Raw genomic sequence first — 26,655 nt, 5'->3', positions numbered from 1 at the left:
CTCCCCCTCTGTCTGTCTCGTGAGAGCTGGTTCTCTCCCTCTCGGGGGCAGGCGGGAGTTCGCGCGCGCCGGGGCCGTTACTGTGCACGGTCGCGCGCGCGCACTCGCTCTCGCGCGGCACGGTGCGTGCGCGTTCTCGGCCGGCTCCAGGCAACGGCGCTGCTGTGATGGCGGACGACCTGGATGAGCTGCTGGACGAAGTGGAGTTGCGGTTCTGCAGGGACAGGTCGGCCGGGGCTGGGGGATCGGACAAGGAGGTGAAACTCAGGTTAAATCCCAGTAATTTGTTTCTCTGAGCTCTGGAGGAGGGAGGGAGAGAGAGAGTGAGGCACTTTGGCCATTGTAACTTGTTAACCCGGGAGAAGGGGGGGGTGGTGGTGGTGGTCTCATGTTCACCTGGAGGAGGACTAAGCTGAGACTGAGAGCAACAACAACCTGTTGGTCACGAGGCAGTTTGTGGTTTTCACTCTGCACCACTTATTTCGGTATCCCCCCACCCCCCTTCGATTGAGGAAGAAAGAACTTGGCTTCACTTTGGATTTTCACATTTTAACTTCATTGCAGTGTTAATGTAAGCCTATTTGTGACACTAGTAAATAAACTTTTTGATCTGATTTATTATTGCCACATGTATTGGTATACAATGGAAAGTATTGTTTCTTGCGCGCTACACAGACAAAACATGCCACTTAAAGAGGAGAGGAGAGCGTACAGAATGTACTGTTAAGGTCATTGCTAGACTGTAGAGAAGGATTAATTTAATGCGAGGTAGGTCCATTCAAAAGTCTGATGGCAGCAAGGAATAAACTTTCCTTGAGTCAGTTCGTATGTGATCTCAGACTTTCGTATCTTTTTTCCCAACAGAAGAAGGTGGAAAGAGTATTATTTTTAACTATATGGCGATTTTCATATTTTAAGTGTAGCATCATAACTGTTGTGGTGTGGGGGACTTTATAAAGAGTGTCATTCATGCCCCAACTACCCATCACAGATAAAACACTCAGGGTGGGATTTTCAGCCATCCTTGCCCCGAAACTGGAAAATCCCGCCCAAGATCAGTGGACTTTTCCATGGTCCGCCCCTTGCCTATTCCTGTGGCAGGTGGAATGGGAAAATTCGCCCCTTATTTGTCAGCGTTTTTCACTTTTTTCACCAGCATGATCTTCTGTTCTGCGAGTTTACTGTACAGTTTAATACCCAGTTCTGGGCTTTGCAGTGAATGGTATTCAGTGAATACCTTAGAGAAGTTTTGTGTTGGTTCATGAGTCTGTGTTACTTGTTAGGTAAGCAGTGGGGTGGTTCACTTGGCCTCAGTAATCTGCGATCAGAGGGGGAATGATGCAGTCTGGGGATAACATTTTAAGTAAAACATGTATAATGTAGTGCCTCTATCAAATCAGTGTACTGACATTTGACCCGAGGCCCAGATTTTGCAGAGGTTGGAAGGGGTGGGCTTTGAACTGTCAGCATTCATTGTCATTACACCTCTGAAACGGACAGTGTGGGTTAGCACAAGAATCTTGGAATGCTCTTCTGCTCCTTACTGTACTATCCCACCACAGACTGCCCTACAGGCATCCCATCCGCTCCCCCTGCCAGCCAAAAAGTCAGTGAGATCAATTGATATGTGGCTAGAACTTTCCATTGTTACATTGGATACGCAATAAAAAAAATTACACCTCAGTCAAATGTAGCTGGGTTTTTAAGAGCGATCTGCATATTAATTATTGCTATACAAAGTATTGGGTTATATTGGTACGATGCTGTTAAATGTCTGCATTACGACTTACTATGAGATTTTTAACTTTTTTTAAGGATGTATCAGCTTCAAACTTCACCCCATGTGAATGACCCATCTTTTCTCACCATAAAATTAAAGAAGGATTTAGCTTTTGGCTTTTTCATTTTCTGGTTGCCTGCCTGTGAAAGTTCTTTGATTGGCTTTGGGACAATTTGATTAAATAATTACAGTTCCACAATGGGAGTCCTCATTAAACAACATAAGAACATGAGAGAACATAAGAACTAGGAGCAGGAGTAGTTCCTCAAGCCTGCTGTGCCACACAATCATGGCTGATCACATCTCCACCTTCCTGCCTGTTCCCCATAACCCTTCATCCACCTACCAATTATAAGTCTATCTATCTGCTCAAATTTGCATAAACCTTACAATCCACTGCACGGTGAGTGGAGGGAAAGTTCTTGACATAAAGATCACTAGATCTTTTAGAAGGCTTTCAAAGCCAATGATGAACATCTTTGCTTCACCACTGACTATGATTGTCCCTTCATTATTGCTGGATGTTAATCCAGCAATGAAGCAAAAAAGGTTCATCACTGACTACAAAGAACAAGGAATTGTTTTTAACATTGTTATAATTACAGTGTTGAGTTACAATACTGATTCAGAAAATCCCTACCATATTCATGCTGTTTTATTGTCACCATCGTCACAGATAACTATTCATGGCGTTTTATCCCTTGTTGAGGATAATGACATGATGCTTCATCTGAGATTTTGAGAGAGGGTTGCAGATTTAGGCTTTTGTATTTTTTATTATTTTTATGCGATATGGGCATCACTGGCATGGTCAGCATTTATAGACCATCTCTGATTGCTGTTGAGAAGGTTGTGATGAGCTTTCTTAACTGCAGCTGTCTATATGATGAAGGTACTCACACAACACTCTCAGCTAGGAGGTTTGAAGATTTTTATCCAGCAAGAATGAAGGGACATTCAAGTCAGGATAGCATGTGGCGGGAAGAGAACTTTGTGGTGTACCCATGTCCTTGCTGCCCAGATGGCCGAACGCATGTCCTTCTAGGTAATTGTGGCTATGGATTTGGAAGGCACTGGTGAAAAAGGCTTGATGAATGACTACATTGCATTAGATGGTACATGCTTTAGCTATGATGCACAGGTAATGGACAGGATCAATGCCCACTGTGGTAGAATGGGTGACAATCAAACAGGCTGTTTTGTTCTAGATGGTGTCGAGCTTCTTGAGTGTTGTTGACCCAGCACTCATCCAGCATGTATAAAGAGACCACTCACTGAAACTGTGGATGGTTGAGTTAGGGGATAAATGCTCTGTAAATAAATATCAGACTGAGTAAAGAGTGGTTCCAGTATCATCCTTCACCAGCTGGTTTTCTGTATTACAACATAAGGGACCAAAGTTTCCTTTAGCTACTCTCCTTTTTATATATTTAATAAATGCTGTTAAAATCCTGGCTGGTTTTTTACTCTGTTTTGGTCATCTTCTTGGGGGCACTTTGGCTTCTAAAATTTTCAATCCTCCAGTTCATCATTGTTTGTAACATTATATGTCTGTTCTTCTATTCTAATACTAACCTGAACTTCCATTCACAGATGGATCTTACTTGCTGATTTTTTTTTAAATGGAGCATATTTTTATTGAACATTTCAAATACTCTCTTTAAATGTTTCCCACTGTAAATTTATGAACATATGTTTTAGTCTCCACAGGGAAAAACTGATTATACAATGAATTCCATACCAAGTTTGAAAGTGGCTCACTCCAGTCCCAAACAAGAATTTTAAATTTAAGCAAATCCAATTTCACAGGTATGAGGGGAAACCTTGCTAAGATTAACTGGGTAAATTGACTAAAATGGATGTTAATAAAGAGACAATGCGAAACATTCAGGATCTTACATAATTCAATCAAGCTACCCATCACTCTTCTAAACTCCAGTGGAAAGAAGTCCAACCTATCCTCATATGACAACTTGCTCAATCCAGGTATCAACCTAGTAAACCTCCACCGAACCACCCACAACGCAGTACATCCTTCCTTAAAGAGAGACAGTATTTGAGATGCAGAGTCACCAATGCACTGTAACATCCTTTCTTTAATGTTCAATTCCTCTCATAATAAAGGATATTCCAATAATGTTCTAATAACCCTTCTTGATTATATACTGTACCTTTGGTAAATTTTTTGTGTTGTAGCTTCAGTGTTTTCTCTTAAAGATAGATTTGGGCTGAATTCCAAATGTTACAATTAATACTTTTTGCTTACAGGAGTTGACTAGCCTTTTATGTATTTCCAGTGGTTTCTGTTTTTACAACAGATTTCAGGTGTTGCAGTCATGCCATTCTAATGTGAAATATTTGAAGCTATAGGTTCATCATTGAACTCTCTTATACAGTTGCAAAGATTAGGTAAAGTTTAACGTATTGTGTTATATTTTCCAGTGCACCTTCAGTCCGATCAAAAAAAATTTCCGAAGAGGAAGATGATTTAAGTGATCTTATTGAAGATATTTTCCATGATGATCCAAGTGTATCTGATCTTTCTGTAAGTTGAATGAAATTTGTTTATGAAAACCTATTTGAAGGAAGCACTTTAGCACCATTTTGTATGTGTTTAAATGACCTTGTAAAACTGCGAAAGGAATATCCTTCTCATTCAGTATATTGTGCGCTAGTTATTTTATAGTCTTTGTAAACCCAGCCCTAAACCCTCCCTCAATTTACCCTCTAGTTTCTGATATTTAATGGGCCAAATCTTGTAGTCTCTAGATCCTCAGATTTGATGTATAACTGAAGTTGCACATAAGGACCCTGAGGAGATCCTAGTGTGTGAAACTACGTGGGAACCGCCCAAGAAGTTTAAACTTCCAAAGGGCAATTTTATCTCCCTGGGAACACCCCTGGAGCAGGGTAGAGTTGGGGGAAGACACATGTCCACTTCTTATGACATTAGCTGCCATATGATAAGTTTAAAGGCCCAGGTTTTGAATGTTAGTGAATGGATGACTGAGTTCATGGGTGGGTAGTCTAGGGCTTCAACTCTGAGCTATAGTTGAGACTTTGGACATTTCCAAAGCATTTGTAAACATTGGACAGTTTAAAACTTAGTCTAACATCTGAGTAGCTCCTCAACTGACATCCTCATCATACCCCCTTCCCCTGCCCCACTACAATATCCCAGACTAGCTGACTACTCCTTGTCCAGGCTAAGAACCCCCTCCCTCCTGAGCCCTAGACTACCCACCCACGAACACAGTCATCCATTCACTAACATTCAAAACCCAGACCTTTAAACTTACCAAATGGCAGCTAATGTCATAAAAAGTGGACATGTGTCTTCCTTCAACTCTACCCTACTCCAGTGATGTTCCCAGGAAGATAGAGTCATAGAGGTTTACAGCATGGAAGCAGGCCTTTTTTGGCCCAACTAGGCCATGCATCTTTTTTTAACCCCTAAGCTGGTCCCAGTTACCCACGTTTGGCTCATATTCCTCTCTACCCATCTCACCCATGTAACTGTCTAAATGTTTTTTAAAAGATAAAATTGTATCTGCCTCTATTACTACCTCTAGCAGCCTGTTCCAGACACACACTACCCTCTGTGAAAAAATTGCCCATCTGGACCCTTTTGCATCTCTCCTGTCTCACCTTTATCCTATGCCCTCTAGTTTTAGACTTCCCTATCTTTGGGAAAATATATTGACTATCTAGCTGATCTATTCCCCCCATTGTTTTATAGATCGCTATAAGATTTACCCCTCAGCCTCCTACACGTCAGAGAAAAATGTCCCAGTCTATTCAGCCTCTCCTTATAACTCAAACCATCAAGTCGCAGTAGCATCCTAGTAAATATTTTCTGCACTCTTTCTATTTAATAATATTCTTTGTATAATAGAGTGACCAGAACTCTACATAGTATTCCAAGTGTGGCCTCACCAATGTCTTATACAACTTCAACGAGACGTCCAAACTCCTGCATTCGATGTTCTGACCAATGAAACCAAGCATGCTGAATGCCTTCTTCACCACCCTGTCTACCTGTGACTCCACTTTCAAGGAACTATGAATCTGTACCCCTAGATCTCTTTGTTCTAGAGGTGGATAGGTTCTTCCTGCTCAGAAAGGACAGCAGGACTAGAGGGCACAGCCTCAAGATAAGAGGGGGGGGCAGTTTAGAACAGAGTTGAGGAGGAACTTCTTCACTCAAAGGGTGGTGAATCTCTGGAATTCTCTGCCCGTTGAAGTGGTGAAGGCTACCTCGCTAAATATATTTAAGATGCGGGTAGATAGGTTTTTGGTAGACAAGGGGATTAAGGGTTATGGGGAGAAAGCGGGAAAGTGGAACTGAGCCACTTCAGATCAGCCATGATCTTATTGAATGGCGGGTGAGGCTCGAAGGGCTAGATGGCCTACTCCTGCTCCTATTTCTTATGTTCTCTCCCCAACCCCTACCATTAACTGAGTAAGCCCTGCCCTGGTTCGATCGACCAACTGCATCACTTCGCATTTATCTAAATTAAACTCTGTCATTTGTCAGCCCACTGGCCCAGTTGTTCAAGATCCGGTTGCAATTCTAAATAACCTTCTTCACTCTCCACTATGGCACCAATCTTGGTGTCATCTGCAAACTTACTAACCATGCCTATTAAATTCTCATCCAAATCATTTCTATAAATGACAAATAATAGTGGACCCAACACCAATCCCTGAGGCACATCACTGGTCACAGGCCTCCAGTTTGAAAAACAACCTTCTACAACCATCTTGTCTTCTGTCATCAAGTCAATTTTGTATCCATTTGGCTACCACACCCTGGATCCTGTGAGATTTAATCTTATTCAACAATCTACCGTGCGGTACCTTGCTAAAGGCCTTGCTAAAATCCATGTAGATAACATCAACTGCTCTGCCCTCATCAACCTTCTTGGTCACTCTTTCAAAAAACTCAATCAAATTTGCAAGACGTGATTTTCCACTCACAAAGCCATGCTGACTGTTCCTAATCAGTTCTTGCTTGTCTAAATGCCTGAAGATCCTGTCTCTCAAAATACCTTCTAAAAACTTACCCACTACAGATGTGAGGCTCACCGGTCAGTAGTTCCGAGGTTTTTCCCTACAGCCCTTCTTAAACAAAGGCATAACATTTACCACCCTCCAATCCTCAGGCACCTCAGCTGTGACTATTGATGATTCAAATATCTCTGCTAGGAAACCCGCAATTTCCTCCCTCACCTCCTATAGTGTCCTGGGATACACATCATTGGGTCTCTGGGATTTATCTACCTTGATGCGCTTTAAGACTTCCAGCACCACCACCTCTGTTGTATGTACAATCCTCAAGACATCACGTTTTATTTCCCCAAGTTACCTAACATCCATGCTTTTCTCAACAGTGAATACTGATGAGAAATATTCATTTAAGATCTTACCCATCTCTTGTGGATCCACACATAGATGACCTTGTTGATCGTTAAGAGGTCCTACTCTCTCCCTAGTTACTCTTTTGCTTTTTATGTATTTCTGGAAGCTCTTTGGATTCTCCTTTGCCAAAACAATCTTGTTTGCCCTCCTGATTTCTCTCTCAACTCTTCTCCATACACCCTCTAAACTCTTCAAGGGATCCAGTTGATCCCAAGTGTCAATACATGTCAATGTGCCTCTCTCTTCTAGACCAAGACCTCAATATCCTGAGTCATCCAGGGTTCCCTACTTCTATCAGCCTTCATTCTAAGAGGAACGTGCATACCCTGAACCCTGGTTAACACACTTTTAAAAGTGTTGGTGCAGGCTCGATGGGGCAAATGGCCTCCTTTCTGCACTGTAGAGATTCTATGATTCTGGAGCACTAATTAGCAATTTCACACCAAAATTCCACAAAAGGTGGCGTATATGAAAAATGCTTCTTGCCAAACTTAATTGATCTGCAGTGCAAGTTGAATAACTCGGCACAATTTATACTTCCTTGTTGGTGCTCGTTTCTAGTGGAAAGCATGACAACATTACAATGTTTCTCTCAGCAAAGTTACTTTAGTTGCAAAGTAAAACATGGCATGCTTTCACGTACAATTTTATTTGAATAGGACTGATTTTGTCTTGCAATAACTGCTTGACTATCACCAACTCATCTTCACCCGAATGATGGATTTAAGAGGAGGTGCTGATGCACTTAAGGAGAGCTATATAAATATGTGAAGGAGAAAGAAAGAGTATTTTCTTGATTTCTCAATATGATTAAATGAAGCGGGGAGGGAGAAGGCTTGTATCGAACATAAATATTGCCATGAGCCAGTTGGACCAAATGGCCTGTTTCTATGCTGCACATTCTGTGTATTTAATAATATACCATGCAACATTCCTGTTGTACCATTGCAAATTAACAGCTAGATAAGACAATAAAAAATTGCAGTGGCAATTTTAGTGTGCTGGCCCTGAGAAGGGGTCATGCAGCAGTACAATACTTCACTAAATTGTTTCTTTCATAGGCCATGGCCTAACAATATTTAGAAAACCTTGCTAAAATTGCAGACTGGGTTATGTAATTATACCCCACAAGCACTGAGGTACAATAGTAAAATGGAGGCACAGCAGAATGTTTTTCTGAACTGAAATTTAGCCCACTCATCAGTGATAAAAATGTGAATATGAACATATTAATTAGGAGAAGAAATAGCCATTCAGCCCCTCAAACCACCTTCAGTAAGATCATGCTGACCTGATTGTGATCTCAATGCCAATTTCTCGTGAACCATATATCTTTTGACTTCCATGGTGGTCAAGAATCTATCTATCTCTGCCTTACCACTGTCCAGAAAAGAGTTCCACAGAATCACAACCTTCTATGAGAAAAGAAAACCCTCTTCCATGTATCTCCTAACTCTGGTCTCTCCCACAAAGGGAAGCATCCTTTCAACACCTACTCTGCCAAGTCTTCTCAGAATCTTGTATGTTTCAGTAAGATCAATTTTCATTCTTCTACATTCCAATGGATACAGGCCTAACTTGTCTGAAGTTTCCTCATAAGCAGGAATCATTTAAGTGAACCTTCTCTGAATAGCTTCAAATGCAATAATATCCTCTTCAAAATAGGGAGACTAAAACTGTGCACAGTGGTCAAGATGTGGTCTCACCAATGCCCTGTAGAACTGTAGCAAAACACGTCTACTTTTGTATTCCATTCCCCTTGCAATAAATGTCAACATCCCATTGCCTTTGTAATCACTTGCTGTAACTGCATACTAACTTTTTGTCATTCATGTACCAGGACACCCAGTACCCTCAGCCTCAGAATTTTCCATTTTCTCTCAATTTATAAATTATGAGGCTTTTCTACTCTTCTTGCCAAAGTGGACAAGTTTGCATTTTTCCATCTTATACTTCCATTTGCCAAATTTTAACCCTTTCACTTAACCTATCTCAGTTCCTTTGCAACCTTCTTTCGTCCTCTTCACAGCTTTCTACCTTTGTGTCATCAACAAATTTAGCAACCATATATTTAGTCTCTTCATCCAATCATTGATAGAGACTGTGAATAGTTGAGGACCCAGCACTGATTGATCCCTGTAGCACTCCACTCTTTAAGTCTTGCCAACATTAAAAAGACCCATTTACTCTGTAATAAAAATTGTAATGAAAGTATATTCAATGGATCATATCTATAGAAATAATAAAACCATTGATTGCAAAATACCAAAAAAATCACCTACCCAGACATGCTTCTTTAGAACTATCCTCTTGTGTATGGGGACATACTAGTCTACCAGTGTTCTATATTTAAACTTATAGAATCTCAACAGTGCAGAAGGAGGCCATTCAGGCTAATAAATTTGCACTGACTCTCTCCAACAGAGCATCTTACCCAGGAACTGTTACCTGATATAATTACCCCACTAATCCCCCTAACCTACATATCTTGGGACGTTAAGGGGCAACTTAGCATGGCCAGTCGACCCAATCTGCACATCTTCGTACTGTGGGAGGAAACCCACGCAGACACGGGGAGAACATGCAAACAGTCACTGAAGGCCGGAATCGAACCTGGTGCTGTGAGGCAGCAGTGCTAACCATCATTCCTGCCCTAACTTTAAATCGGATGCTTCATAAAAAGTGAAAATGGCTGATACTGTGTTTTCGGAAGTTCTATTTACATTATTTGAAATGTTACTCAATGCCCTTTGTTACAGAAGTCAAGCCCAGGGACAATAACAAATTGTTCAGGTCACAGAGTTTCTTCTCATACCAAGGGTAGAAAGTAAGTTCATGAAATATGCTCTTTATACAATGTTGTGGTTATCATTGTAGTCAGCAATAATTGAAATTCATGTTGATGTGAAGTTTGACACATTTATGATTTTGTTAAGTTGTATAAAATGATAAATGTAAGATAGTCTATTTTGAACCTGTTTTACACAACAATACAATAATTAGGAGGAAGAGTAGGACTTTCGACACCTCGAACCTGCTCCATCATTCAATAACATCATGGCTGATCTGATTGTGGTCTTATCTACACTTTTCGTGTCTGCCCTTCATAACCCTTGATCAAAAATCTATCCAACTCGGCCTTGAATGTATTCAGTGACCACAGTCGATGACTGTCTAATTAGCTCAGTCCATAACTACAGATTTTAGTAACGTACACAGCAGAATCAAATAAGTTTATCATTTCCTTGGTTTCTTTCCCTTGTGTTTCTAAAATAATGGAGTGACTTTGGAATTTTCCAATCTAGCGGGACAAAACCATAATCAGGAGAACTTTGGAAAGTTATGGCTAAGAAATCTGCATGTTCCCACTCCCGAAAGAGCCTAGTGCCTCTAATTTGGCGCCAAATGCACTTTGTGGCATTTCAGTCGTTTGCATTTAAAAATAGCACCAAGGGACTCTGTATTGAAAATCCAGCCCTGTTTTACTTAGCACATTTCTTATTCGTCACTCCCACTATAAGTATTTCAGTTGTTATAGAGTTCCCTTCATTCGAAGTATCCATGCCATTATATGTGGCCTGAACCCTATCTTTATCCTTTATCATTAAACTATATTTTGTACAATTTAAGGACTGAGCCCTCCAGTACCCATTTTTGAGTTTAAAGTCATTTTTATAATCCTGTTCATTTTCACTAAGACCTTGGTTCCAGCCAGGTTCACATGCAGTTCCCTCCTGTCCCAGTTTGTTACCAGCCTCCTGTGAAATAGAAACCCTTCTTAACACCACTCCTTTGGCCATGTGTTCACCTTTCTGATTTGTTTGTTGCAATGCCAATTGACACATGATTGATAACAACCTTGTGATTACCATCCTTGAGGTCATGGTTTTTAATTTAGCTTCTAACTCCAGACAGTCCCTCAGCAGGACTTCCTTCATTTTCTTCCCTTTATGATTTTGTCCCAAAATGAACCATGCTATCTGGATTTTCCTTCTCTCTTTCCAACCATGTGGAGCTGTTCCTTACCCTGGTAACAAGTAGTTAAACCACACATTTCAGGACTCATGATTGTGGCTGCAATGGAAGTTATTTAACTCCAAATTATTTAATCTCCTATGGACCTAATCTTCATCTCTTACTTTTGGGCAGCTTCTGACCCGTGGTGCCTCGGTGAGCATCCTTTCTTCTAATGCTAATTTGTTTTTAGTATTTAGTACCTGTTTAATAAGACTTGTATGACTTCCAGTGTTGACAGTATATATCCACTTCATGGCCAAAAGTTCTATGTCACATCTTCCTTTTTCATCCTGCCTATCTCAGATTCATTTTTTTTTATTTTTACTTCTATTGTCATTACTGTTTAGTCTTAACTTTAGAGTAACATAGTGCAGGGCTATCCAGTATCTTTAGTGCAAATTTGCGCTAAACATCTGAGAATAGTTTTGGACTATACCGTACCTGCTAAGAGCAAATGTCACTGGCAGTGGAAGGAGGAAAGGTAAGGCGATAGAAGAGATAGTATCAGAAATTGATTTAGAGGGTGGAAATCTTGTGGTTGTAGAGATATTGATTATTGAGATATTGATTTAACACCCATTGCTCCATATATAAGTGTTCACTTGCTTTTGTTCTTCCACCCAATTCCTGATCTCCGGAGCCTTCTGTCTTGCCAATTTTTCATGCTACCTTTTCTATCTCTTAACTTTTAGCTGTTCTCACACTCCTTGACCCTGATTTTAACCCTGCCCTGGACAGCTGGAAAGCATTCAGCCAGGGTGGGGGAGGGGGCCGGGGGGTTAAAATATTGAGATCAAGTAACCTAACCCAATATCATTGCTAAAGTATTTAAAATCACAAATAGACCATCAACATGACTCCTTTAAAAGTAGGTCGAGATCTAACCAACATTCAGAAATCAAGACCAATTGCATCAGTTTAAGTGTAGGTCAGTGGGAAGCCAGTGTTGTCAGAAAATGCTTTTGGTGCTGCTATTACATTGCTGCAACCAGGAGACCTGTGAACAACACTCATCAGACTTGTATATTCTTTTCTTTTTCCACATGACTGCCACCTACTGTTGCCATTGGTGCAAGACAGATAATTCCTGAGCACTCAGTGCCTCTAATTTAGTGTCAAGCTCACCCTTGGTGAATTAGCCTATTTGCATTTAAAAATAACATCAAGATGCGTTCCATATGGACTATCAAGAACAGGAGTCATCACAAGCAAGCCTTTTTTCCCAACCATCCCAACTGTGGCCGACATTTTCTGCCACCCCAATCTCAGGGATCCTTGATCAGCTACCTCCCTCAGTCGCGGACTAGAATGGTCCACCCCACTGACTGACTGGGTGTGTCCCATGAGTCCCCTACTGTGGCTTCCTCTTGCTCCTTGTTGCCTCCACTTACCAGCCTGGCAGCCTATTAGGCCGTAGTCTGCTCATTAAGATTGGCAGGACTTCTATATCACTGGCTTTGTTAGGTTCTTTTCACACCACTGGGCTTTCCATACACAAGCCACCAGTTAATATTGTGGCATCTGTGTCGCATATTATCCTATATTTTTCCCATTATTCCTCCTTTAGTGTGCTGCTAGTGTGTTTTTTGAAATGCCTAGTGTGAAATAAAGATGGGAGTGGGGGCGACTTGTTATTGGACTGTGTCAGCACACTGGAAGAATGAAGTGTGTAGGGGGAGCATTCTAAATACTTTGAGCAGCGTACAGCATCTGAATAGAACTCTGTTGAATGCTTTGCTTTTAGGTGTTGTCCAGTTTATCTCGGTGGTAGTTCTGCACCACAAGGACTGGGAACAAATATATCGCCAAGGTATTTTTTTTCAGATTTCTTTTATTAATCTCTAATTGTAGTCCGTATCAGACAGAATTATGATGCATCTGTTTGTTATATCATTATAGAAATTTTTAAATATTAAAAAGCATTTTTCAGCATTTGTATCAACATCCAACTAGACAAAATACTGATTTTAACTCATTAGATTAAAGTATCACCTATGGATTTCCTCATGTCCAGAAATTTCCTTGACAAGGCTGCTAAAACTGTCCCACTCAATACAGCAGCTTTCTTGCCTTTATTTCAACTAAAGCTAGTACACTATATGAAAATTATTCATATGAAACAGATTTTAGTGCCCTCATATGTTTGATAAAGCTAGACTGATCGTTTTTGTTGGCAGTTAATAAATTCAGAATGTGAAGGTCTGGGGCAAGCCAATTGGAGTGCAATTCAACTGTTGACTTTCTCCTGGAATATGACTATGTTTGCTCTAGTATAAATGCAAGAATCAGTACATTGGCTTCTGATTCTCCTCTTGTGGCTTGAACACTCATCTCTAAATATATTTAATAAAGACTTGCGTTAATATAGCATCTTCATCATATCATCTTTGAGTGTCGGGGGTCTTTTGAGTTCACCTTGAGCAACTTGCACACACTTCTCATCCTCATTGCAATACCTTCAACATCACTGCCTGACTAGAATCGCTGTGTTTGCTCAAATCCTGGAACAGTGCTTAAAATGAAAACTCTGGAAATTATACTAATAAATGAACTTAGCTGACACTGAAGATCAGTTCCCAAACATCTATTTCTGGTGGGCCAGGTTCTACACAGAGAGCACACATTTGAAATATTGTAATTTTCATTGGGACCATCTTGATTTCCCCTGGTAGTCTCTATAACTCAGAGCGCGATTGTATTTGGCAGTGTAACTTCTCATCAGTGTTACTGACAGAATGGTGTTCGATGTCCCTTACTCGTGATAGTCCTTATTTTAACAGAGGTAACATGGTTCATGTGATTGTGCTTCAAGACTGAAGGATAAGACCTTGCACCGCTAAATCCTCACTCGATTGATTCCTAATCTGAATGACACTGTGAGAAGAGCTGAATGCTGTCTGACTATATCTCCTTAAGGAAACACTAAAAAATCAATGAGCAAGACACCTCCAAAACCAATCTTTTCACAGTTATGAGGCAAATGTTGAGCCTCAGGAATTTCCAAGAAATAATTAAGTTGATTTTTTTTAATGAAAATAAAGATCCTCTGACACACTGTAAGATAGACTGATAACTTGGCTTACAGCGCTTAATATAAAAAAGGATAGCAAGAGTTTTTGTAAATACATAAAAAGGAAGAGGCTGGCTAGGGTGAATGTTGGACCCTTAGAGGATGAGAGGGGGGACTTAGTGGTAGGGGATGGGGAAATGGCTGAGGCCCTGAATAACTTTTTTGTTTTGGTCTTCACGGAGGAGGACGTGAATAATTTGCCGGGTGTTAGCGATGGAAAGATGGTAGGAGTAGAGGGCCTGAATGACATTATTGTTACTAGAGAGGCGGTGCTCGACAGACTGGAGAGACTGATTGTGGACAAGTCCCCAGGACCAGATGGAATGCATCCAAGGATTCTGAAGGAAATGGCGGAGGTGATAGTGGATGCCTTGGTGATTATTTTCCAAACCTCGCTGGATTCCGGGGAAGTGCCGGAAGATTGGAAAATGGCTAATGTTACGCCGTTGTTTAAGAAGGGTGGCAGGCAAAAGGCAGGGAATTATAAGCCGGTTAGTTTAACGTCTGTTGTAGGAAAAATGTTAGAATCCGTGATCAAGGAGAAAATAGCGAGGCATCTTGAGGAGAATTGTTTGGTAGAGCAGACGCAGCACGGTTTCGTTAAGGGGAAGTCGTGTCTGACGAATTTATTGGAGTTCTATGAGGATGTGTCTAGGGCGGTGGATAGAGGAGAGCCGGTGAATGTGGTGTTTCTTGATTTTCAGAAGGCGTTTGACAAGGTGCCTCACAAGAGGTTATTACAGAAGGTCAGGGGGCATGGAGTTGGGGGTAGGGTGTTAGCGTGGATAGAGGATTGGCTGTCAAATAGGAGGCAGAGAGTCGGGGTCAATGGGTGCTATTCGGATTGGAGGTTGGTGACTAGTGGAGTGCCCCAGGGGTCGGTGCTGGGGCCTCAGCTATTCACCATTTATATAGATGATCTGGAGGAGGGAACCGGTGTCGAAATTTGCTGATGACACCAAGATTGGTGGAACGGCAAATTGTGCGGAGGGTGTGGAGAGTCTGCAGAAGGATCTAGATAGGCTGGGCAAATGGGCCAGGAACTGGCAAATGGAATTTAATGTTGGCAAATGTGAGGTTGCCCACTTTGGTAGGAATAATGGTAGGAAGGACTATTACTTACGTGGCGAAAAACTGCAGCATGCGACGGTGCAGAGGGACCTCGGGGTCCTTGTGCATGAGTCGCAAAAACCCAGCCTGCAGGTGCAGCAGGTGGTCAGGAAGGCGAATGGGATGCTGGCCTTCATAGCGAGGGGGATTGAATATAAAAGTAGGGAGGTCTTGCTGCAGCTGTATAGGGCACTGGTGAGGCCGCAGCTGGAGTACTGTGTGCAGTTTTGGTCGCCGCACTTACGCAAGGATATTTTGGCCTTGGAGGGAGTGCAGAGGAGGTTTACTAGGCTGATTCTGGAGTTGAGGGGATTGAGCTATGAGGAGAGGCTGAATAAACTAGGCTTGTACTCGTTAGAGTTTAGAAGAATGAGGGGAGATCTCATTGAGAGGTATAAGATATTGAATGGGATGGATAGGATAGAGATGGAGAGGCTCTTCCCGCACAGAAAGGACAGTAGGACTAGAGGGCACAGCCTCAAGATAAAGGGGGGGCGGTTTAGAACGGAGTTGAGGAGGAACTTCTTCACTCAAAGGGTGGTGAATCTCTGGAATTCTCTGCCCGTTGAAGTGGTGGAGGCTGCCTCGCTCAATATTTTTAAGACGCGGGTTGATAGGTTTTTGATAGGCAAGGGGATTAAGGGTTATGGGGAGAGGGCGGGAATGTGGAACTGAGCCACGACAGATCAGCCATGATCTTATTGAATGGCGGGGCAGGCTCGAGGGGCTAGATGGCCTACTCCTGCTCCTATTTCTTATGTTCTTATGTACTGATTGTTGTGTTTTGGTTATTTATAAAAGTTATTTGCGCACTTTGTCTTGTGAAGATAATATATTTCTCTTTTTTAATAAACAGGACATGTGATCAACTCCGTTGTACTACCTGTGACTTTAGAGTAATTACACTTGATGATTATGAATGGAACAAGTCATGCGATTACTTCTTTTTTAGGTAAGTTTGGCTATATGCAAGTATATGACTGATAGTCTAGTATGGAACAGAAACATTTAAAGGTTTCAGCAAACTCTTGCATAATGTTAAGTTTTTACTCCGCTTTTATATAGGCCCAGATTTTGCTTTTGAAATAATGTTGAGGCTAATAGCGCTTGCTGTTATTTAAGTGCAAATGTTACAGACAAGTGAACTCGATTATTCAATAGTTGCGAAAGTTGCAACTCCCTGTCCAACTCACTGATGAAATGCACTCAATTGCATACAGTTGCAAGGTAAACATGATTTAAGTTTGCCACAGAAAGTTAAATCTGATCTATGTATCCTTCCAGCATCGTAGTAAGTGTGAATGACTGCCAGTCAGCCCCTCTGGGATTGAAAATAAATTATTTGAATTATGAGTTTCACTCCTTCAGGTTTACATTGTTGTTAGAGATTTTAAAACTGTCTCTTTTTTCTCTCCCTCTTAATAGACTTTTTCTTTCCCTCTCTATTCTCTTGTGCAGCTAATTTGAAATTGAATTTATTCACTCTAATTTGCATTTTCTTCACTATTCTTTTGCTTTTAGTTTCCTGATCCTTCAATTTGTTGGATTAAGAAATTAGAAGAAATATATGATAAATTGCTTGTTTGCATATCATTGGGCAAATTGACTTTTTTTAGCTTTCAAACCCACATCCAATGAGTCAGTACACTGATTAAGTTAGACTAGACTATAACGTTACCTATAATTTCCTCATGTTCAGGTTACATCGTTGTATTTCCCTTTATAAAGGCTGCTGAAATTGCTGTGTTTAATACTGTAGTTTGAGGAAATGCATAATTGCTTGTCCTGTTTACTCAGATCTCTGATACCATATTCCTCACTGTTGCTGACACTCACAGCAACTTGCCAAGTCACATTGTTTAAAATTATGACTCATAGTTTCATGCTCACTAGTTATAATTCCTTGCTTTCAATTTTATAAATCTAAATTTATAAAATTAGCTGTTACACATTCTCTACTACTCAAAGGTATTGGGCGCGATTTTCCTAGTCCGCTGCACTTTTGAGTAGCGCAGCACACCGGGAAATGTCAGCAAGAGCGCTGTAGCAGGACATTGGTCACGACTTCCAGGCCAATTTTACTAGGAGGTTCACTAGGCTGATACCAGAGATGAGGAGGTTAGACTATGAAGAGAGATTAAATAGACTGGGTCTGTACTCGTTGGAGTTTAGAAGGATGAGGAGGGATCTTATAGAGAAGTATAAGATAATGAAAGGGATGGATAGGGTAGAGGTAGAGAGATTCTTCCTGCTCAGAAAGGACAGCAGGACTAGAGGGCACAGCCTCAAGATAAGCGGGGGGGGGCAGTTTAGATTGGCGTTGAGGAGGAACTTCTTCACTCAAAGGGTGGTGAATCTCTGGAATTTTCTGCCTGTTGAAGTGATGGAGGCTACCTCGCTAAATATATTTAAGTCACGGGTAGATAGGTTTTTGACAGATAAGGGAATTAAGGGTTATGGGGAGAAAGCAGGAAAGTGGAACTGATCCACTTCAGATCAGCCATGATCTTATTGAATGGCGGGGCAGGCTCGAAGGGCTAGATGGCCTACTCCTGCTCCTATTTCTTATGTTCTTATGTAATTTTTAATGGCCAATTGCCCTCGGATAACTAGGAATGGGCAAAAAATGCTGGCCAACCAGTGATGACTATGTCCCATGAGCAAATGAAAAAAATTCTTGATAACCCAGGGAGGGTGAAAGGTCATAGGGAGTAGGCAAGAATGTGGAGTTGAAGTTGTTACCAGATCATCCATGATTTTATTGAATGGCAGAGCAGAATCAAGGTGCCAAGTGGCCTACTCCTGCCCCAAAAGGAGTACAAATACATCAGTCACTAAAGTTTGAGCCACAGGTTAACAAGACTATTTTAAAAAGCCATTAAAAAGGCAAATCAAGCACTGGGTCCTGTTTCTAAAGGAATAAATATGAAAATAGGGAAACTGTGCTGAACCTGGAATCAAACTTTGGTTAGATCACACTTAAGGCATTGCATGTAGTTCAGGTGGTCATCATATAAAACAATATAGTCACTCGAGAGGGTGCAGAGAAGATTTACAAGGACGATACCAGAAATATATGGATATACATATCAGGAAAGGGTTGACCAGATCAGTCTCTTTTCTGTCAAAAAAGAAGGCTGAGGGAGTGACTTAATGAAAGCCTTTAAAATTATGAAAATTTTTGTTAAAGTTGATTCAGTGACAATGTTTCCTGTTGTGAGGAAGAGTATAATTGGAGACCATTGATTTAAGATTGTCTTCAAGAAATCCAGTAAGGAATTCACAAGAGGCTTCTTTACTCAAAGACCGGTAAGAATGTGGAACTTGCTATCCCAGAGAGTGGAACATAACCACCTAGCAAAATAAATCCAATCAAAATTATTCTGTTGCCTTTAATTGCAAGCAATAATTGTATTAAATTAAATGCAAGTAATAAATGCAACACCTCTATGATCATCCTCGACACCGGTGCCCCAAAGACTGTGTCCTCAGCCCCTTACTACACTCCTTATACACCTATGACTGTGTGGTGAAATTCCCCTCCAATTCGATTTTCAAGTTTGCTGATGACACCACTGTAGTAGGTCATATCTCAAACAATGACAAGACGGAGTACAGGGAAGGAATAGACAGTCTGGTGAACTGGATGCAACAACAATCATCTCTTCCTCAATGTCAGCAAAATGAAGGAGATAGTCATCAACTTCAGGAAGCGTAAAGGAGAACTTGCCCCTGTCTACATCAATAGGGACGAAGTAGAAATGGTCGAGAGCTTCAGGCTTCTAGGTGTCGTGATCACCAATGACCTGTCCTGGTTCCCCCATGCTGGCAGTATAGTTAAGAAAGCCCCGAACACCTCTACTTTCTCAGAAGACTCAGGAAATTTGGCATATCCACTATGATTTTCACCAACTTTTACAGATGCAGCATAGAAAGCATTCTTTCTGGTTGTATCACAGCTTGGTATGACTCTTTTTCTGTCCAAGACTGCAAGAAACTATAAAGGGCCATGAATAAAGCCCAGTCCATTGCTCAAACCAGCCTTCCATCCATTGACACTGTCTACACTTCCCGCTGCCTTGGAAAAACAGCCAGCATAATTAAGGACCCCACACACACCGGACATATTCCCTTCCATCCTGTCCAACGGGAGAAAGATAGAAAAGTCTGAGGACATGCACCAAACAACTCAAGAACAGCTTCTTTCCTGCTGCCATCGGACATTTGGACCTACCTCGCATTCAGTTGATCCTTCCCTACACCCTAGCTATGACTGTAACACTGTCTCCTGAACCTTGAATCAAACTTTGGTTAGATCATACTTAAGGTGTTGCATGTAGTTCAGGTGGTCATCGTATAAAACAATATAGTCACTCGAGAGGCTGTCTCCTTCTGCACTGTCTCCTTTCCTTCTCTATGAACAGTATGCTTTGTCTGTACAGCGCACAAGAAACAATACTTTTCACTGTATACTAATACTTGTGACAATAATAAATCAATTAATGTTGTATCGTGTTGAAAATATAAATTTTTTGCCTTCACCAACAGAAACAACATGCCTGACTTAAACAAACTGAAAATGAAGACGTTAAGTAGAAGAGGTGCACGAGCATATGCCTGCCAGTGCAGTTGGAGGTCCATCCAGAACCTAACTGACCTCAGAGAAGAACAGGAACTTCGATGGGTATGCGGCAAACATTGAGGGTGAAAGCAAATCTGTCTCCTCCAGCCGCCGTTAGACAGCAATTGTGGGGATTGGTCCACTGTATTATCTGATATAATGTCAGACTTGTAATTTTTTTTAAAAATATGAGCTATAGTAATTTAATTAATTAATTTTCTGCAGATAAAAACATTCCATGTTAATGTCCCAATTCAATAATGTGGTTGGAAGGTTGTATGTCACTTTCACTAAAGAGAATTCAGATTTTTCAAGGTAACATTGTGGAAAATATAACTGTCAATAGACTTTATCACGCAGGTTCTGTAATTGAAAAGTATATTGACCTAGGCAAGAACAAACTGAACCAAGTTTGATATAAAAATCCACATGGAAAATATATTTAAGATCTGTGTCAGCCTGGTTTTCCCATTGGGTCACTGCTTTAAGCACTACAGTTACAAATGAATTCTAATCTGCCTTTCTCTGTGCAAAGTTGCCTCCATTATTTTCTGCCTTTGTTGGTGTAGTTTGTCACTACATTCTTCACAATTATCGGTGTCAATTTCTCCTGATGATTTTGACCATACTCAAGGAATTATTAGATATTTTTCTGTAAAGTGGAAAATGATGTTGCATCAATGACAGGTTGAGTGCCCAAGTTTATAAACAGTTACGCAGAAAGCAGGTATTTGTGTTAATCACTTGTGTTTACTGTAAAGTTTATTTCCTAACAAGTTTTGATTGATGCAAAGATCACCCTTTTCACGAATTGAAGATTTCATTCATCGGCTGTCCCACAGCTGGAAAAATATATTGACTGTCCTAAAGGATGGGTGATGGTAGCACAAAATTAAATATGCATGTGAATTTTGTGAATTATATTCAAACTTGCATATACGCATACCTCTGACATGGCAAAGTTCTGATGTGGAGATGCTGGCATTGGACTGGGGTAAAACAAAGAAATCCCACAGCACCAGCTTAAAGTCCAACAAGTTTATTTGTTTCCAACAAGTAAACTAGTTGGACTTTAAGCCGGTGTTGTGGGATTTCTTTCTTGTGGCAAAGTTCCCTATTGAAGGAGGAATAATAATTGTAAAGCATCTTAAAGCTCACAATACTTTCAGGCAGGAAGAGACCTACTGCGTTGATCAGATTATCTACATAAGAACTTCTAAAATTAAAAGGCTATACACTGGATAAATAAAGGTCAGTTACACCTGGGCATTCCAATACATGTCTGTTAGGCTTTGCAGAAGACTTATTAAAATGTTGTTGGTTTTAGATTCACTTACTGTTGTGACAAGTAATTGGTCAAAAATGTAAATAAAATTTTGGAATATTGGTATGTAATTGTGATTTAACTTGAATGTTTTTTGGTGTATTTGAACACTTTGTAAGCTTCACTGGATAAATATTGCAAATTTTGTCTTCCATTCTTAAAGATTTTTCCATAATGAATTTCAAACCTTACTGAAATTCTAATAAACTGTATACTTTGAATTTTGTGCCCCTGGTGGTAATTATATTTGATCTGCTGAATCCAATTCTGACCTGTGTTTGTTTCCTGGGCTTCCACAGCATGTTAGTTCAAGGAGAAAAGTAAGAAATTCATTTGTCAGGTGCACTTTTTGCACAGCTCCTCCCTTTCACCCACCAATTGCCACCCCTGCAGAGTTCCCTCCTCTCCTCCCTCCCCAATCGCACCACCCACCACCACCAACCACCCCCCCCACGCCGAGTTTCTTCCCTAACTCCCAACTGGATTTCCAGTCCTGTAGATTTCCCTGTCTTCTCTATTGCCACCACTGTGGAACTCCCTTCACCCTCCCTTTCATAGATCCATCCCATTTAGGCCCTACCCCCTTGGCAGCTATGGTGCCCATTGGGCAGTGCCAGAGTGACAACCTAACCATGCCTCCGACCACTTGGGAGCTTCAACGGCCTAGATCGCCCCCTAACAAAGCCACTACATCCAGTCTCCCGCTGGTGTAGACCAGCTGTGATTCTCGCCAGCTATTTGACTGGCAAGCAAGGTCAAGTGAGTGCCCAACATTGACATTTCAATATGATCATCTTTCCAGGCCCATGAACTATGGTGGAAATATCCAACTCAGATATCAAGCTCAAGGATTTGTGGACCCCAAATCAAGCTCTTGGAACAGTAAAGTCCAAAATTATTTAATCTAAAAAACACAGGCATAATTTATCCTTTGCAGTGCCACTTCCTGCAGCTTTTTAGATCGTGACTGAGCAGGCAGTTCAAGACACTGAATGTCACCAGCAACACATGAGCTGCAGAGCCCTACATCAGGATTTCGGGGGTTAAGCCTGTATCACAGAGTTGCCATGTGCATAAAATAGGTTATAACATTTCTAATGTTAATGGAAATCAAAAATGGCACACGTATAATATAATATGCTTTGAAAAATACTTAATGTACTAAATTTCACTGGCGTCATGCTGTTTAAATGAAAGTAAATATCCATGATATATTTTTGATCCCATGCAATATTGTAAATGTGTTTATTGCCAGATCTCTGTTGCGTAAAAAAAATCCTGCATATTTATTTTTCACTTCCCACTACAACATTCCTTCAACAACAAACATGCCTTTGTGCCCAATTGTTCAAATCGTCTCCATTCATTGGGCCTTGTCAAAACTCTTTCCAAACCATGCCAAAACCAATCACTGCCTACAATGTAATTTTAGTGTAACCACATTTTTTAATGAAAACCCACACCCTGAATGAGTGTTGTGTGTTTGTTTCCACCTTTCTTCTCCTTCGCGCATGTGATCTCCTAAACTAGTAGCATCTAAATCTTGAGTTTGACCTGCTACTGCTGCTTGGTAGCCTGCACTCCCCAACCCACTCAACCCATCCTCATCACTATTTCTACCCCATGTGCAGGCATTTGAGAGGCAATAGCTAAGAACTATGCTCATGTCCTGAGAGAAAATGCCACAATGTGAGCACATTCTGCCAGGTCACTAACCCAACTGACCTGCAGGAACAAAGAGTCCAGAGTCTTTCTCACAACAAGTGTGCATTGTGATCAATGTCTGCTATGATTTCTGTCCTATTCGCAGTGGGTATATCACCATGTTTATACATGTTTATCACCATAATTCTTAAAATATTTAATTGCATGGATATATATTTGCTCTTTACATAGTTATGACATACTAACTAGATTTTACAGCACCTCGATCCTGCGGATTTCTTGCTTGCCCTCTACAGTAAGGTAAGAATCAAAACTGTTCTTTCAACCAACATCTATAATTCCATTAGAATGTACTAGATCGATCAAGACCTCAGAAAATGTACTTGCTAAAGAAAGAAACAATTCTATTGACAAGTTATCCGTCAGTTGACAGATACTGTGTTATCTTAACAAGCTGCTTGTCCTGTGGGATGTATTATGGAGGCACTTCAACATTATTAGTTATATTGTGAATGCTGTATAGACATCATTGATCATAGATATCTTTATAATTGGGAGAAAAGATAAAATTATTCCATCTAAACAGATTTTTGGCTTTATCAATCATGTTGTTCTGCAGCAGCTGCATCAATGTTTTTTATCTACTGCTAAAACTAGTCACAGCAGAAGGTGGCGCTGTATGTAAGAAGGAAAATAACTGGGAGGAATAGAAAAACTCCTTCAAAAAAATAGGAATCAGGGGATTAAGCAAAGGTATTAATCTAGCTCTGGAGCTTAAAATGGGAGAAGGCACTTAAAGAGAGTATGCCTGACCGTAGGAGGACAGAAGAGATGGTGGGAAGCAATAATTCAATTTGCATTTCTGTATCAGCAGTAACTGAGTTGTAGAACTCTTCACTCCAAGTCAGAACGTTGTCCCACTCCAGACCTGAGCAAAAAAATCATGACTGATACTTCAGGGCAGTATTGAGGTTGGACGTGCTGTCTTTTGAATGAGAAATTAAAGCGAGGCCTCACCTGTCTGCCCTCTCTGGTGAATATAAAATACTTCAAAGAAGAATGGGGGAGTTATCCCCATGCTGTCCTGGCCAACTTTTAGCCCTCAACTAAAGTTTACTTATTAGTATCAGAAGTAAGCTTACATTAGCGCTGCAAATAAAATTACTGTGAAAATCCTTGAGTCGTCACACTCCGGTGACTGTTCAGGTACACTGCAGGAGGATTTAGCATGGCCAATGCAGCTAACCAGCACATCTTTCAGACTGTGGGAGGAAACCAAAGCACCCAGAGGAAACCCATGTACAGATGGGGAGAACGTGCAGACTCCACACAGTCACCCGAGGCTGGAACTGAACTTGGGTTCCTGGTGCTGCGAGGCAGCCGTGCTAACCATTGTGCCACTATCACCTGGGTTTATAACAATTTAGGAGGAATGCCAACCGGATGGTGACAAATCGTGGTGTCCCACCCAGATCAAAAACATTAGGGAATCTTATCTGGGGATGGTTGTAACACTGTCCAACAGATAATAGTAGTCAATATAAAGTAATGGCAAAAGCTGAGGATACAGTGAGGCCCAAAAGCCAGCAGAGAAATGGAATCTGCCCCAGGAGAAAACAAATTTCCATCCACAATAAAGTAGCAGAGTAAAACTGAGAGAGCAGCAATGTCTGCAAGACATAACAGGCTACAAGATGAAGGCATGTACAATCATCAGCTCCAATGCATCCCTCCCTGCTGAACTCAATGCATTTCTATGTCCATTTTGAGCAAGAGCATGCCCTTCACCCTAGAAGCTTCGGACAAACCCATACCCGAGATCACCTTCACAGATCTCAGAGTAGCCTTCTCAAAGGTCAACCCACAGAAAGCAACTGGCTTGGATGGAGTACCCAGACAAGCACTCAGATCCTGCACAGATCAGCTGGTGGGGTATTCACAGACATTTTCAACCTCTCTTTATAACAATCTGAGGTCCTTATCTGCTTCAAGAGGATGACCATCATCCTGGTACCAAAGAAAAGCCAGGCAGTGTACCTTAATGACTATCATCTGGCAGCTCTGACATCCATCATATGAAGTGCTTTGAAAGGTTAATCATGGCATGAATCAATTCCAGCCACTCAGACTTCTTGGATCCACAACAGTTTGCCGATCGCTGCAACAGGTCCACAGCGGACGCCATCTCCCTGGCCCTTCAATCCTGGAACATCTAGAATACAAAGACACCTATGTCAGACTCCAATTTATTGGTTACAGATCAGCCTTCAATACTATTATTCCTATGAAACCCAATTCCAAACTCCGTGGCCTGGTTCTCGGCTCCTCCCTCTGCGACTGATCCTGAATTTCCTAACTCACAGACCACAATCAGTAAGGATAGGCAACAACACCTCCTCCACAATCATCCTCAACACCGGTGCCCACAAGACTGAGTCCTCAGCCCCTTACTATACTCCTTATACACCTATGACTGTGTGGCCAAATTCCCCTCCAACTCAATTTTCAAGTTTGCTGACGACATCACTGCAGCAGGTTGGATCTGAAACAATGATGAGACAGAGTACAGGAAAGAGATAGAGAATCCGGTGAACTGTTGCGGTAATAATAATCTCTTTCTCAATCTTTCTCTCTATTACACACAATACATGTGACAATAATAAATTAAACCAAATCAAATTCAGTGCAGTTGAATATAAGGTGAGCGGATGACCAGAAACTGAGATGATGCCACTTGATGTGTATCTCTGTCCACATCCAATTTCATTCACCTTATTCCACCCACCGCCATGCCAGGACTACAAAAACTCAAAAATGGACAAAGGATGGCATGGAATGGCCACAGACCAACTTTTAATTCTAGCAGCCTAGAAAGGGTTTTTGGGGAGAGATGCTGCCATTGAGGTTTGTTACTGAACTAATATTCCTGGAGCCTAGGCTAATGCTCTGAGGAAAAGGGTTCAAACCGCAGCATGGCAGATGGTGGATTTAAATTCAATTGACAAAAAATCTGGAATATAATAATCTCAATAATGGTTACCAAGAAACTCATCAATTCTAAAAATAAAAATCTGGTTTACTTTAGGGGAGGAAATCTGCCAATCATATCTGGTCTGGTCTATATGGAACTCCAGATCTACAGCAATGTGAGTTGATTCTTAAATGCCCTCTGAAAATGAGACCCTCAATTCAAGGGCAAGTAGGGATGGACAACAAATGCTGGCCTTGCCAGTGATGCCCAGATCCGATTAAATCATTTAAAAATGAACTCAATTCCTTGCATTGGACTCAAATCCACTTGCTTCTGACTCAGGCAAGAGTTCTACAAAGTGGGACCTTAAGAATAAAATGGCAATTGGAAACGATTTGGAGAAAATGAAAATTTCTAATAATGTAGGTGGTATACTCCAATCAATATTTTATCAATTGGCATGAAAATAAATGCAAAACACTGCAGATGCTGGAATCTGAAACACAAACAGAAAATGGTGGGAAAACTCAGCAGGTCAGGCAGCATCTGTGGGGAGAGAACAGAGCCAACATTTCGATTCTGGATGATCCTTTGCTCTATTCTGTCTCCACAGATACAGTTTTTTTGAAGAGAGAAAATAGAGTTAACATTTTGAGTGTTTTTCCAGCATTTTCTA

At 41.0% G+C, this 26,655-nt stretch overlaps 1 protein-coding gene across 2 annotated transcripts; it reads left to right on the top strand.

Moving 5' to 3' along the window:
* The first annotated feature begins 107 nt into the window (after positions 1-107).
* On the top strand, positions 108-21,545 carry cfap418 (cilia and flagella associated protein 418). 2 transcript variants are annotated; one of them, XM_080194447.1, is made up of 6 exons: positions 108-257; positions 4,223-4,325; positions 9,961-10,028; positions 12,963-13,028; positions 16,255-16,350; positions 19,947-21,545. In XM_080194447.1, the coding sequence occupies exons 1-6, from the start codon at positions 184-186 to the stop codon at positions 20,098-20,100; spliced, it is 561 nt and encodes a 186-aa protein (XP_080050573.1). In that variant the 5' UTR covers positions 108-183; the 3' UTR covers positions 20,101-21,545. The 2 variants fall into 2 exon arrangements, with proteins under 2 accessions (XP_080050573.1, XP_080050572.1); XM_080194446.1 differs by having other exon boundaries at positions 109-268.
* Positions 21,546-26,655: the final 5,110 nt, after the last annotated feature.

The sequence above is a fragment of the Carcharhinus amblyrhynchos genome, chromosome 8 (genome assembly GCF_965287045.1).
Source record: "Carcharhinus amblyrhynchos chromosome 8, sCarAmb.v2.hapA, whole genome shotgun sequence".
NCBI lineage: Eukaryota > Metazoa > Chordata > Chondrichthyes > Carcharhiniformes > Carcharhinidae > Carcharhinus > Carcharhinus amblyrhynchos.
The sequence above is the reverse complement of the archived record's forward strand: the minus strand, read 5'-3'. Positions and strand labels throughout refer to the sequence as shown.

Coding starts and splice junctions, on each gene's coding strand:
- cfap418 (XM_080194446.1), top strand. CDS start 168: ATGGCGGACGACCTGGATGAGCTGCTGGACGAAGTGGAGTTGCGGTTC. Junction 4,326..9,960: donor CAAGTGTATCTGATCTTTCT/GTAAGTTGAATG, acceptor CCTTTGTTACAG/AAGTCAAGCCCAGGGACAAT. Junction 16,351..19,946: donor TGCGATTACTTCTTTTTTAG/GTAAGTTTGGCT, acceptor CTTCACCAACAG/AAACAACATGCCTGACTTAA.